Genomic DNA, 15,353 nt, shown 5'->3' on the forward strand with positions numbered 1-15,353 from the left:
TTTTTTTTCTTGTTTTCCTCCTCCCAAAACTAGGTGTGCCTTATGGTCTGGTGCGCCTTATGGGGCAAAAAAATACAGTAATTGTTCAACAGTGCCTTTCATTTAAAGCTATGGCTGTCAGTGGATCAGTCCTAAGGGAAATAAAATCAAGGACCACTACTTATTCACCAGGATGTCACAGTAAAGCTGTATTAACGGTCATGATACATAAAGTGTGGATTTTAATCCCTAACTACTGAAAGCCAGTAGATGGTCCCAGCAGAATAGTTTGCTGTTGAATCTGTGTGCAGCAGAGTGGGATCCAATCCTGTCTGGGATCTTAGCTCACTGGGTGGCCCTGGGCACTCTTAGTCAAACATTTCATTAGCAGGCTGTAAAGATTAAAATAAGAGTTTGGGGTTCTTTGTAGCCGTTTTTAAAACCTTTACCATAACACAAGAAATGAACTGCAATGCATAACAATAAATAATAGCTTTTAAGGTAGTCTTTTTGGATACGGAGAATTCCAAATCCTTTCAAACCTTTCTTAAAGGTTAAAATGAAATCTTTGCCATTAGCTAAAGCCCAGCCCTTCAAGCAGACATTCTTCCCCAAAGGCATTTCAATTGCTGCAGCATGATAGATGGCAATGAAATTGATGGAGAATGACTGTGTGTAAACAACTGTACATTAAAACAAAGTAGAGCACACTTCGTCAAGAACAAATAAAACTTCCTAGGTTCTTGCATCCTGGGTCTAAGTTTAAAGTATTTTAATGTTCTGTTTTTCAACTCTGGTAATCTGAAATCTTGACAGTTATAATATTAAGTCTCCCCCCCCCCCAAGTGTTTTTCAATAGATTAAGAACGTGAGTGCTGATATTAAAAGCATTAACCTGAATCGCCTTGGCAGGCGGTCAAGAATTCCCCTAAAGCTTTCTTGGGTATATCTTGATGTATTCTGTGCCTCCATTAAAACTGAGGGGGTTCATCTCACTCAGATGCACCAGGTGGCTTTGACACTGTAGCTGCATTTCTCAGGGGCCCGGATGAAGAATCGGGTTCAAATGTTCATGTTGCTCTTAGCTGGAGCTTAGAAAGTGTAGATAGCGATCAACAAATGAGATTTTATTTCTTGTTACTTTTAAGAGCACTGCATTGCTTTAAAATGCATCTGTTAACACTTCCTAACTGCTTTTGAATTCCTGAAATTTATTATCATGGGAGTTAATGGAAGGCCCCCTTTTTGGCACAGTATCACAGGGAAGCATATCAAATATAGTTCTGTTGGGGGCAGGGGGGGTGCTTCTGCAAGTTTTTCTGAAATTCTTCATGAACTGCTCGACACGGGGCTAAGTGAAACATACATTAAGAATACATTTTTAACTCTTGGAAAGATAACACAGGCTATTTCCCTGTTAGCCATTGAGTGTTGTGTCAAAAGTTGTCATACATGCCAGGGCTGTCAGAGGGAACAGGTGGCTGTTTTCAGCTGACTTGTTGCAATGCATACCTTATTTTTTGCTCCATAAGGCACACCGGACCATAAGGCGCACCTAGTTTTTAGAGGGGGAAAATATTATTCCCCCCCCCCAGCCCCAAAGAGCAGCAGACAGGCTGCGCACAGCCTGTCCGCTTCTTCCAGAGCTTCTCGGGGCTGCCGGGGGGAAGCCCGGGTTTCCCCCCCAGCCCCAAAGAGCAAAGAAGCCAAGACAGCGAGCGGGGTGGATCGCGCTCGCTGCCTTGGCTTCTTTAGCCTTGCGCAGCCTCCCCCGGCTGGAGAGGCTGCGCAAGGCTATGGCAATTCCCCCACCTCCCACAAAAGCCCACAGGAGCCACGCACCCTTTAAGGAGCGCATGGCTCCTGTGGGCTTTTCTACAAGGAGGGAGAAGGGACTGGATAGGAGAAGGAGAAGGACTGGAGGGAGAAGGGACTGTTAGCCGCCATCCATCCTCTAACCACCTCCAGACACTCACACAGGACCTTCACCACCTTCACTGGTTCTGATTTTAAAGAGAGGTAGAGCTGGGTATCATCTGCATACTGATGAACACCCAGCCCAAACCCCCTGATGATCTCTCCCAGCGGCTGCATGTAGATGTTGAAAAGCATGGTGGAGAGGACAGAACCCTGAGGCAACCCACGAGTGAGAGCCCAGGGGTCTGAACACTCACCCCCCACTTTCTGAACACGGCCCAGGAGGAAGGCGCAGAACCACTGTATGACAGTGCCCCCAGCTCCCAGCCCCTCAAGAAGGATGTTATGGTCGAGGGTATCAAACGCCGCTGAGAGATCCAGCAGAACTAGAAAACAGCTCTCACCTTTGTCCCTAGCCCACCGGAGATCATCAACCAGTGCGACCAAGGCAGTTTCAGTCCCATGATGAGGCCTGAATCCCAACTGGAAGGGATCCAAATGGTCCGCTTCTTCCAGGCATGCCTGGAGTTGTTCAGCAACCACTCGCTCAATCACCTTGCCCAAGAATTCAAGATTTGAGACTGGGCGATAATTGGCCATCGTGGCCGCATCTAAAGATGTTTTTTTAAGAAGCGGTTTAATAACCGCCTCTTTCAGCGGGTCTGGGAAGGCTCCCTCACGGAGGGAAGCATTCACCATCCCGCAGAGCCCATCACCCAGCCCTTCCTGGCTAGCTTTTATAAGCCAGGATGGGCAAGGATCAAGGAGACAGGTGGTTGGTTTCACTCGTCCAAGCAGCCTGTCCACATCCTTAGAGGTAACTATGACCGAAATATGCTTTTCCTTTTATTATATTGATCCATTTCTCACGTCACTGGCTTCAGGGCTGCATCTTATAGGTAATACGCAATCCGTGCAGATACTTCCTATTAACTTAATTTTGAAATAAGAAACTTCCTTTCTACTTAAGACAGGAAAACTCCATCTGCTTAAATAATTCAAAATGTGGCAGGGACACAAGGCAGAGCTTCAGCTCAACTTTTATAATGTAACTCAACAGACCTGGCAATTTGATGCAGTAATGGAAGTTAATGTTGCAGTCCGAATGGATTTTCTTGGTCAACTGTAAACGAGCAACAGATTGAATGTTGGCATTTGAAATAAAGCAAAAGTGAACTTTGGATAGTTGAGCTCATAGGAGAGGGAGTCAAAGGCAAACCTAAAGTACGTAGGTTGCAGATGTCTGTAGGAAGAAGAGGGATCCATTTCTTGCCGTACAATGATGTCTGTAAAATGCAGACAGCTACATTCCTTGCCCCAAAACTAACTGGACTGCTATAAATGTATGTTGATTGTAAAACAAGCATACATTAGCAGTTGCCTGAGCTCTCTGACAGAGTGCATGCTTTGCAAAATTCAGGCCCTCCAAACTCCAATTAAAAAGGATTTCAGGTAATTAATAGGGCTGGGCTGAAGGAAACCTCTGGATGAGATGCTGGAATACAGTCAGAGCAGACTGTTCTGTGCCAGAGTTACCAATGGTTCTACAGAAGGCACTTTCATGCATTCATATTGGCAATCCCCAGGAAGGCAGATAGGAAAACATCATTCTATAGTTTCATTTTGTAAAAATTAATACACCGCTTGATTGTAAATGACCTAAAACTGTTTTACAAAAGATAGGATCACTTGTTTTAATCAGTTATTTTAAGGATGCAATTTTTACTTTTACTGTTTTTCCCACCGCCGCCACTGCTTAGATGACACATACAAAAATATTACACATAGTTTAATGGCTTTTAAGTTTTTCCACGACAGTACAAGGAACACGCACAAACAATAGACGTGAAAGAAAACTGATCCACAAAGCCCGTCAATTCACAATGCCATTTTTGCAAAATCAGAAGATAAACCAATAGGGATGTCAGCCAAAAAAGTTTCTAACGAAGGAGTTCATTCTGCAAGAGCTTGACTGGGGAGTGGAAAGGAGTTCCTTTGTCTTTCTAAAATGTTGTAATGCATGGTGGAGTCTCTGGAAGTGGAAGTCTGGTGGAGTCTCTGGAAGTTTGCCCAAAGATCTTGCAGGATATTTAGAAGGTGTTTTTGCATGGCAAAACTCCCTTAACGAGAAGGCAAGAGTGGTGGACCTGGTACCTTCTGAATGTTGCTCCAGCTACCACCATCCCTGACCACTGGCCATACTGTATGCCTCTGGTGGGACCTGGAATCCAGTAACACGGGGTTTCCCAAACTTGGGTCTCCAGCTGTTTTTGGACTACAATTCCCATCATCCCTGACCACTGGTCCTGCTACCTAGGGTTTGGTGGGAGTTGTAGTCCAAAAACAGTTGTAGACGAAAGTTTGTGAAACCCTGCAATTCTATGTGGAAACGGCACAGGTTCTCCACCCCTTTCTGTGAAAGGAGCAGAATTTTCAATTTAAACGTAACATTTTATCTCTCTCTCTCTCTCTCTCTCTCTCTCTCTCTCTCTCTCTCTCTCTCTCTCTCTCTCTCTCTCTTTAACGACAGATTGTAAACCTCATAGAAGAAACGGGACATTTTCATATCACAAACACAACCTTTGACTTTGACCTTTGCTCCCTGGACAAAACCACAGTTAGGAAGTTACAGAGTTACCTGGAAACGGCTGGAGCATCCTGAGCACACGGCAGCTGGCTGCATCGAAAACTGTGCTCTCTCTTTTTTAAAAAAAGAAATAAAACATTCAGAGTGATGCAACCAAAATGGCAGCAAACAAACGGAACCAACCAACTCTCTTCAGCTTTATTATTTTGTTTAAAGCCAGTCGTCATCTCTTGATTAAGGAGAAGAAATGTGACAAGCCTCAGAGGATTTGCTCTTCTCAACAAGGAAACGCTCTGGAAGAGTTAGCCTGGATAGCCTTGAAAAAAAAAAAACACTTAATGAATGTGTATGATATCATGTATCTCTCTATGTGGTGTTCCAGGCCACAAGACGAATGCATGTTCAACACACTGCCTTATTACATAACTGATCTATTTATTATTGCATACGCATTTTCTGAAGTCCTTGAGGGAAGGACTCTACCAGATGTTACAAGTCCTTGTGTCCTGTGTATCTCTCCTTTGATCCAGCACCACCGCTGTCTAAAGCCTTCTGACCTTGTGCTTGTTTGGACGCCACTTTTTCCTGACTTTTGGGTATTCCCTTGACCAGTTTAAAAGCCCCACCATCTTGTTTCCGTTTCCGCAGTCCCCCAAAACGAGATGCCAAGTTGGGGAGCGGGGGTGGCAAAAAAAAAAGTCTCTCCTTTTTTTACTGTTCAGTCTGCCGTAGCAGAATCCACCCCCCCCCCATCAGCTGCCCTTGTGTGTTGACCTCGGACCACAGTAGAAAATGCGCCAAATAGAACCACGATTTGCTTTCTAGCCTTAGTCAATAAACCGGTAGGACGTTCATTAAAAGGAAAGAAGTGTTACTGTATACTATCCTAAAATCCAGCATTTTTTCCACCAACATCTTTGTGTATGTTTTAATGTGTTATTAGATACCATAAAAGTGGAAGCACTCTAGAAGTTTGCCATAAAAAAAAGAGAGAGAACTAGTCCCGTTTTCTATGGAAATGTTGTAGAAAGTCCTTAATTTGGAGCTATTTATTACTTAGGAGTTCCAGCACTCAACTGCCCAGGTGTGCAGTCCATTCATTTTTGTTACTAAAAACAGAGGCATACATTTGGTTCTTTGTTCATTCAGTATATTATAATCTGTTTACTTTAGATTTCGGTTTTGGCTCTTTTTCTACCCGATCAATTAAAACATTTTCATGTAGACCGTTAGAAAATGACAGGATGGGAAACTTTCGAAATTTCAGTACTTGTTAAGTAACGTTCATTGATCGTAGGGCTGTCAACCCAATTTAAAAAAAAATAGTTGATTAATCATGTTAATTTTAATTGATTAATCAATTACACCTGCAGAAGTTTGCATGTGAATAAACAATACTTCTGAAGATAGAAGTCTACTTTCCTTATTTTTAGAAGATTCATGCATATATCGCAGTAGGCATCATCTTAGAAGATACATTTCCTTCTGTATTAAAAAGAAGAGAGGGGTGCCTTTTCTAAGACGGCACCTGTCATCCGCAGTTTTTGTAAGTACTTGTATTAAATATATATTTTTCAAAAAAAATAATCTGCTGTGCAGTTAAGGGAAACCATTTTCAGTTGGCTAACAGAGCATCCTATGGCTGGTTGGTGGGGAAAGCAGAAGAACTGCCGCTTCCTAATGCCTGCCAGACTTGCACCAGCCAGGGCAGAAGGTAGGCAGCAGGCCCCCCCCCCCACGAGTGGAGTAGGAAAGCTGAAAATAATGCCAATATATTTCACACCTGGCAAACAATGTGCCCGCCCCTTGGGTTTCAGAAAGTACATGGGTAGACGAAGCTAAAAAGCCTGGGACACATATTTCCACGGCCCTCTGGAGAGTATAGTGGCTCATTTACAGTTATACCTCAGTTTAGATGTGCTTCCGGTTGAGTGTTTTCAAGTTACGCTCCGCGGCGACCCGGATGTAACAGAGCGTGTTACTTCCGGGTTTCGTCACATGCGCAGACGCTCAAAATGACATCACGCGCATGCTTGGAAGCGGCAAAACCTGACCCGCATGCGCGTCTTACCTTTTACTCAGGATGCGAATGGGACTCCGGAACAGATCCCGTTCACATCCAGAGGTACCATTGTACTGCAATATGTTTAGCCTTTTTGCAGTAAATTCGATTCTACTGCAATATGTTTAGCATATTGCAATCGACTCTATTCTACCCCAACCTCCTGATGTATATTTTGCCCTCGGAGGCTTAGTTTGGTCCGAATCGAGTCTACACTTCCAGAGTTAACACTAAATACGTGATTTCTGGTAGACGAGTTACCATGCTCTCTAGAGGGCTGTGAAAATTGGTGTCCCGGGCTTTTTAGACTCGTCTACCCATGTACTTTCTGAAACCCAAAGGGCACATTGGTTGCCCAATGTGATTTTTTCCACCCAGCTCTGCTACTCCACTACACACTTTCCCCTCCCCTCCCCTTGGTTTCGATAGCAGGGAAAATGAGAGGCCAGCTCCAGGGTTGATGTGCTTTTCCTCCCTCCTTGGGGTCATGTCAATGGAACAGGTGAGCTTCGGATCTGGCAGATCCACAATTTCCCCCTTTTTATCCCCAATTGCTGCAATAAGGAGGCCTCCAATGGCAAACCTCCTTCTCCACCTTCAGACCTCCCACTCCGCTGGCAGAGAGCGGAGGTCCCCAACATTCAAAGGACCCTCTGTCACCCTCTTCAGGAGCTTAGGATTCCTCCCTAAAAGGTTCTGAATTGGCTAAACGCATTCAGTGCTGTTTTTCTAGAAAAAGAGGTGCCGGAACTCACCATGAACTTGTTCTCTTCGAATGCTAGTGGCACCCACCAGAACTGAGTTCCAGCTGAGAAAAAACATATATCCCTGACCACCCTAACTTCCAGAAATATTTCTTTTCGGTTAAAAATATTACTTTCATTGAACTAATCAGAAACCCTTTACGAAACAGGAGGCTGGGGAGGAGACACTTACTGGAAGAAGCCATTCAAGTTAGGATTTCGGTTTTTACCCTCATATGAAAGATGTTGCTTAAGAAATACTTTTGGGTCCAAAGGATCTGTCAGCCTTAAAAAAAAAGTAAAAAAAAGAAAGCCTGTATTTGAGAAGCCACCATATTCCCAGTGTCTGTCTGTTTGCCGGCTGCCAGCTATTGCCACAGAATCCACCTGTAGAAGCATCTGTGAGTTTCATCGTTCCATGCGCAGGGTTTTGTGCATTAGTGTAAAAACTAGGTTCCTACTTTAGGGGTATTTTTTCATAATCAAATGGGAATTCTTAACTCTGTTTCTTTAAGTCCAAAGAAATTGTTTCCCTTTTTTTCCCTTTCCTTTTTTTGTATGTGTGTTTGTTTGGGTGGGTGTTCTTGTTTTTTAAATTAAAATGTTGTTTGACCATAATCTATGGAAAGTCTTTCTCAGGCTTCCAAAAGAACAAGTGTACTTTTTCTTCAGTAATGTTATGACTCTTATTGATGATTGGCATGAAACATACTTGAAGCGTTACGTTCTTTTTTAAGTCCACATGTTAATTAATGTGCAATTGTTGGAGTGGGAGGTTTTTGAAATCTCTTGACATCAAGCATATGATGTGATGTTGGAGTGCGGAGGGGGTGTCTGAGTGGGGTATTTTTTACACTTTTGTTAACATTTTTATATGAAACGTTTGAAAAGGCTATCTTTCACTTTTTTTAATAGTGCACATTCGACATGTTTCATTTCAGTTGAACACAAAAAAGTGTGTGCTTTTTTTTGGTCCATTTTGACTTTTCTAACTAAATTTTGTGGCAAAAACTCTTTAAAAGGTTGTTGGAAGGAGCACAGACCCGCATAACTTTGAGTATATATTGGACAAATCACTTTTTATTTTGTTTTTGTTTTTTATAAAAACCTGGCAAAATAAGTCCTTGGAGCCACAAAAATAGTAGCTGGTGTACAGAATTTGTGGGGGTGGAGGGGTTAACTATGTAAAGGGAATATTACTGCAATTACAGTAGACTCTTAACTCTGACTTGCATGTAGTTCATCAGTCACCCTTATAAAATGTTAGTTCTCTAGTTTGGTGAGAATGAGGATGGAATAAACACATTTCAGCTGCATTTGTGTGTTGAAAGTGAAGAGTGTTTTCCACAAAATTCTGGTAGAATAAAAGCTGGTAAGTGGTGTCCTTTTTTGGAAAAAATTACTTAGTTATTTTGTATGCTGAAACAAAATAAATCCTTTTTCAATTAACTTCAAATAGTCACATTTATCTAACCGGAACCCAGTCTCTTGGCTATGTGGGGAATTCATATTTTAAGGATGGTTAAAATGCTACAGCATAAACTTACTAACTTTACAGCAGCTTTCAGTGCAAGAACACCGAACATTTAGCCCTGAGCAGTGTCAGATTTAGAGCAATATGGAAGGTTCACGTGCACAGGGCACAGAGCTGAGGGGGCACAAAATAATATTGAGAAGATCCAGTGGGGTTTTTTTCTGCCAGTACTCAACAGTACACAGTACAGTCATACCTCGTGTTGTGTTTGCTTCAGGTCAAGCGTTTTCAGGTTGCATCCCGTGGCGACCCAGAAATACTGGAAAGGGTTACTGTATTTTTCGCTCCATAAGACGCACCTAGTTTTTGGAGAAGGAAAGCAAGAAAAAATAGTATTCTGAATCTCAGAAGCCAGAACAGCAAGAGGGATCACTGCACAGCTTCTGGGATAACTGCGCAGCCTGTATTTGTTCCATAAGATGCACACACAGTTCCCCTTACTTTTTGGGAGGGAAAAAGTGAGTCTCATAGAGCAAAAAATACAGTACTTCCAGATTTCGCCGCATGTGCAGACGCTCAAAATGACGTCATGTGCAGAAGCGGTGAATCACGACCTGTGGACGTGCAGATATGGGTTGCGTTCTGCTCAGGTTGCAAATGGGGCTCTGGAATGGATCCCGTTCGCAACCAGAGGTACCACTGTACCATCACCTTGTTTTTCAAATCGGAGAGCGGCAGGACACATGGTGAACCGCTATCTCCCGGTTTTGCCTCCCCACCGACACTGCTGCTTCCTCCTGCCGATTCTGCAAATGGTGGCATGACACCTCCCTCCCCCTGATTTCCCTCTCACCCCCCCCCCTTCAGTCATCAAGGTGGAGGTGACCGCAACTCAAACCACATCATGAGGTCTGAAAGGAGACGGCCAATTCATGCCATTCTCTCCCTCCCAGCCCCGGAACTGAGAAGCAAATGGTAGCCGGGGGGTGGTGGAAAGGGTGGCTGGGGTGGGAGGAGAACAGAGCAAGCCAGGCACCCACCATAGTTTTTCTGAGGAGAAAACTGAAAAAGAGAAGAAGAAGAGGAGTTTGGATTTGATATCCGCTTTATCACTACCCTAGGGAGTCTCAAAGTGGCTAACAATCTCCTTTTCCCTTCCTCCCCACAACAAACACTCTGTGAGGTGAGTGAGGCTGAGAGACTTCAGAGAAGGTTCAGAATGACTGTCAGCCCCACTTATTCCCTCTTGGGTTTTGTTTTGTTTTTTCTTGCTCTCTGCCCATCAATCGTGGCCTCTTCTTTTTCTTGCCAGCCACCTTCTCTTTGCCCTGCTCTTTCTTGCCATGCACACAATGGCCCTCAGGTGGGTACCAGCACCATTTTTTCCAGAAAGAAAAAAGCAACAGTACCAAAAGGAATTATTGTGAAAATAAATATATATTTTGGGGCACCAATTTTTTCTTCTTCTTGCCCATGTCTGCCCCTTCAGCATCAGAGTTCAGTCCTCGAACCTGCAAGGACAGGAAAAAGAGTATATCTGAGCACACAAGTAACCGCAGCACTTTGGCACCTTTGGAATACGACAGGCAGAGCTTTCCAACCCAAGGATGTGTGCTCTAGGGAGATTTTGACCCACACCATCTCTGAAAATTAACTACTGACCATTAGATCCAGTCGTGGCCGACTCTGGGGTTGCGGCGCTCATCTTGCTTTATTGGCCAAGGGGGCCGGCATACAGCTTCCGGGTCATGTGGCCAGCATGACTAAGCCGCTTCTGGCGAATCAGAACAGCGCACAGAAACGTTGTTTACCTTCTTGCTGGAGCTGTACCTATTTATCTACTTGCACTTTGACGTGCTTTCGAACTGCTAGGTTGGCAGGAGCAGGGACCGAACAATGGGAGCTCACCCCGTTGCGGGGATTTGAGCCACCAACATTCTGATCGGCAAGTCCTAGGCTCTGTGGTTTAACCCACAGCGCCACATAACTAGGAAAGTCTAAAAATGGCATGCAGTGAAACTTTTCATAGTTAGGGCCTAAGTTGGGCAGAAACTTCCTGGGCTTTGAGAAGGAGGCAGCTGGCCTCTGATAGGATGCTGGAGCCCGGCTGCCTCCTTCCCCAAGCCATGTGGGTTTTGGGAGGGTGGTGGGAGGACTTTGGGACCCCATCAGACTATCACACCTAATTCCATAAATTGGGCAGAAGCTTCCTGGGCCTTGGGAAGGAGGCAACATTTAGAGGACTAGCCTAGTCCCCTTAGTCCATTGACCTCACGCCTCTGAGAACCAATTCATAAATGGCTTGTTATTAGACACAGCAGGTTTAAGAATAACTCAAAATGCCCAATCTCTCATCTTCTCAATGGTCAGTTTTGTGCCCTGAATTATGGGCCACGCGGTTCCAATGCTGGATGTGAACACTGTCTGGAAATTAAAAGTTTATGCAGAGACATGCATTGAGAACTAGCCAGTATAAATCATGGCTGATACTGTACTTGAAGGAAGGCCCTCAGTTTACATTTCCTTTCAGCCGTGAATTCATAAGGTGGCGTGAAAACAAGCCCTTGTCTCAGCCTCATCTGAGCTGTGAGATTAATAATGTAACCCTATGTACCTGTTTTTACAGAATGTGGCAGGATTACTGAGGATATTGCGGTCACTGTGACCCCTACATCCTAAAACGGGGCACCCAAAAATATATATCAAGGAGGTCTAAGGGGCTGATTTATGTCCAAAACTTATTTGCCTGGGAGCTGAACACTTGAGCAGACACGTAATGCAGGGATGAGGGGAGCTTCACCTTGGTTGGTTCCCAATAAATCAGGAATGGGTGGGACCTCTGGCCCTTCAGATATTGGAGCTCCAACAACCTCTGGAGGGCCACACATTTCCTACCACTGATGAACAGGAGACACCATGTGGTGGTCAGATGCAAGCAATGCTATTTGTACAAAATAGACATGGTTTCCCCCTCATTTCAGTCAAATTGAGCTTTTTGCTCACTGTATACTCAGCATTTAACAGTGAAAAAAATGCGTTCTCTGTTTTCTTACATGTTAGGAACTTCTATTATGCTCCACTCTGTTTTTAATTCAGACTGCAAAGCCGGTATTCCTTTTTTAAACGCTCTTTTTTAAATGCACTGTCATCTCTTGCGATGCTTTTTAATTAATGGTGGGAATATAATTCACAGCGAGTACCATAAAGTCGTCATGTGTGTGTTTCCATTAAGATGCGGAAGGGGAAGCAAAGTTTGGATCAAAAGGGACAAAAGAAGGAAGTGTAGTAACTATATTTCTTCCCGTGGCAATGTTTGCCTCTTTAAAAGAGATTTTCCCCCCTTTGTATGTGTGTGTGTGTGTGTAAAGAATATACTATTAAGAAATCAAAAGAGCAGGAAGAAAAGAGAAAACAAATGAGTTGTGCTAAAAGCCAGGCTGCTTTAAGTAATAAGGTCGTAATGCTGATATTGATTCGGGCACAGACATTCCTGGACCATGTGGTTTGTGTATTTCTGTCTGAGTGGGTGGTCTGCTCGGAGCAGAGACGGAATAGCGCTAAATGCAGCAAGATGGCTTAGGGAGCTACGAGGCTTCGCCCAGAAATCCTCAAGGATCAAGCAGCCTCCCTCTTAGTTCCACGAGAGAATGAGCCTTTACTAACTCATTTAAATATTGGAGCTTATTCCGCCCTGTTCCAAGCATCATGGCAAGGAGCTGAGGTGTGATGACGGCTCATAATTTTTGTTGCATATCAGGGGTTTCTGTTGTTGGGGGATGAGCAGTGAGCAAGTGCAAGCAAGGGGCGGGAGAAGCAATGCCTTATCCATTGTGTCTGGTTTACTTTCTTTCTAAATAATCCCCCTTCAAAGTTCTCCGTTTTTAAGTGCTACTTTGTATGGGAGGTGAAGGGGAGAGAAGCAACCCTGTTTCAAGTTCATTCTTCATTAGCGCGTCATTATTGAGAGCTTCGTTTCGAAATTAAGCCTGTGGACGAGTATCTATAGTTGGGCGAATGCCACACAAGATGGCAATCTGCAGAGAGGCTGGGGGCTTAGAGACTCGGTCTACAGTTTTTATGAAGTGCTTTGAATTCTCCCCTCTCCTAAAATGCAAACTTCCTTACAAGTAATGAAATGCGCATCATAACATCATAACCAGACACTGGAAAGACCTGTCAGGAGTAAGCATGGACCAATGGTTCCAAATAGTATGGGAAACAGCCCTACTAGAAAAATTAACTAATAAACTGAAACTGACACGGGGACAAACAGAAGAAGACGCCTTCACCCCGGTATGGCTCCCCTTTATCACATACACAGCCCAACAGGACAATGACAATAATCCATCAACAGCATACAAATCAATATGGCTAACCTGATCCAAAACACCCACCCACCCCACTCACACACGAAAACAAAGATCACCACAGCCAATCACAAACAAACAACCACACCCTAGGCCAACCCCAACCTCTCTCACCACCAAAGGAACACAAGTGAACAACACAGGCAACGCTGACACCAAACTCTACATACATTAAACATAATAGAAACACCGCCACCCGACCCCACCCCCATCCATCTTCCCTCTCTCCACCCCCTTTCTTTTTTCTTTCTTTTTTCTTCTCCCCCTAATGCCTCAACAAATGAAACAGATTTGTAAAAATAATAATAATAATAATAAAAAATAAAAAAAAAGTAATGAAATGCGCATTCTTGTAATGGAGCCAAGGGAATAGAGGAGGGTGGGATGGTGAGAATGACGCTCAGATTCCCTGTGCTCCCCGAGTTACTGCTCTTGGGTTTTGCTCCCCTGATTTACTCCACTTATATTTGAAGTGGGCCCATGCCAGACAGAACAGGAATTTTTTATCATGATAAAAAGGTAAAAGGACCCCTGACCATGAGGTCCAGTCATGACCAACTCTGGGGTTGCGGCACTCATCTCGCTTTATTGGCCGAGGGAGCCGGCGTACAGCTTCTGGGTCATGTGGCCAGCATGACTAAGCCACTTCTGGTGAACCAGAGCAGCGCACGGAAACACCGTTTACCTTCCCGCTGGAGCGGTACCTATTTATCTTCTTGCACTTTGACGCGCTTTCAAACTGCTAGGTTGGCAGGAGCAGGGACCGAGCAATGGGAGCTCACCCTGTCACAGGGATTCGAACCTCTGACCGTCTGATCGGCATGCTCTAGGCTCTGTGATTTAACCCACAGAGCCACCCGCGTCCCTTTTATCGTGATATCTGTTTATAATAGATGGAAAACATAGCCTTGCTGTGTCAGACGTTATTGTTGTGATGTTTATTTATTTATTATTATTAGGGACACGGGTGGCACTGCGGTCTAAACCACTGAGCCTCCTGGGCTTGCCCATTGGAAGGTCAGCGGTTCAAATCCCCACGACGGGGTGAGCCCCCGTTGCTTGGTCCCTGTTCCTGCCAACCTAGCAGTTCAAAAGCACTCCAAAAAGTGCAGGTAAATAAATAGGTACTGCTCCGGCGGGAAGGGAAATGGTGTTTCTGTGCGCTGCTCTGGTTCGCCAGAAGCGGCTTAGTCATGCTGGCCAAGAGCTAAACAGCTGTGGAGAACAAAGAGTGGAATAGGAAGGAGAGGTTGAGAGGCAAGGGGACATCAGACTCAACTGAAGATGGTCCTATGGGCATGACTATGAATGATGGAAATGGACAAAGTAACAATAAGAGATGACAAGGTCTTCAGACCCAGGAGTAATGGCTCCAGCAAAGGAGCATTTTCCCCAAGGTCCATGCCTAGTCTTCATCTCTGGCCTTGACATATCCTCAAGCCAGAAAGGCTACCTTCTGGCGAGCTCCACACTCTCTGCAATAAATAGGAAACGAATGCTCATTTACGGTGCAAAAACCCCCATTCATGCTGAAAGGCTTTTAGACTAAACAGAGAATCTTGATTCCAGACAGCGCTGCAAGTCTGTAAACGCTAAACCGAATGGAAACAGATAAACTCAAGTGTTCGTTTTATGTAAATATTTAATGTCAAAGTTTTTGGTGTGTCAAGAAAAAAAGGGGGGAAAGTGGTAGTTGAAGTTTCTCAAATGAGCGAGAAAACTGCATTGTCCTGATGACTTGCTTTTGTTAACTGACTGGCAGTAAAAGAGAGTGTCTTGCGGAGGTTTCCAAGAAGAAACCACACCCTGTGTGTGTTATGTCTAGCATCCTAAAACACCAGGAAATCCAATATGTTTCCCTTTGTTGAATAAGGTAATTTGACTTTCCATGGCAACATAGGTTGCGGTGCTTTGTTGAATCACAACATGTGTGTTTGTGTTTGTGGAGACCACTTAACAAACCCACAGGAAGCAGCCAGATTTACGAATTTCTAGATGCTATTAATAACAATTGCAAGATGGAGCCCATTCCAAGCCACTCTGGGAATTTCACTGTACAGTGGTTCCTCGGGTTACATACGCTTCAGGTTACATACGCTTCAGGTTACACACTCTGCTAACCCAGAAATAGTGCTTCAGGTTAAGAACTTTGCTTCAGGATAAGAACAGAAATCGGGCTCCGGTGGCGCAACAGCAGCAGGAGGCCCCATTAGCTAAAGTGGTG

The 15,353-nt window shown here is 44.3% G+C and overlaps 1 protein-coding gene across 10 annotated transcripts in view; it reads left to right on the forward strand.

Annotated features, from left to right (window-relative positions):
* The window catches only part of MLLT3 (MLLT3 super elongation complex subunit), a 135,480-nt gene extending 126,743 nt beyond the window's left edge, over positions 1-8,737 (forward strand). For all 10 annotated transcript variants that reach the window (XM_081894329.1, XM_081894326.1, XM_081894327.1 and 7 more), the window contains one exon: positions 4,427-8,737. In XM_081894329.1, the coding sequence (XP_081750455.1) occupies positions 4,427-4,558 (132 nt within the window). In that variant the 3' untranslated portion in view covers positions 4,559-8,737. The remainder of the gene's footprint in view (positions 1-4,426) is intronic.
* The last annotated feature ends 6,616 nt before the right edge of the window (positions 8,738-15,353 follow it).

This window comes from Podarcis melisellensis (genome assembly GCF_964234715.1).
Source record: "Podarcis melisellensis genome assembly, chromosome: 17".
Taxonomy (NCBI): Eukaryota; Metazoa; Chordata; class Lepidosauria; order Squamata; family Lacertidae; genus Podarcis; species Podarcis melisellensis.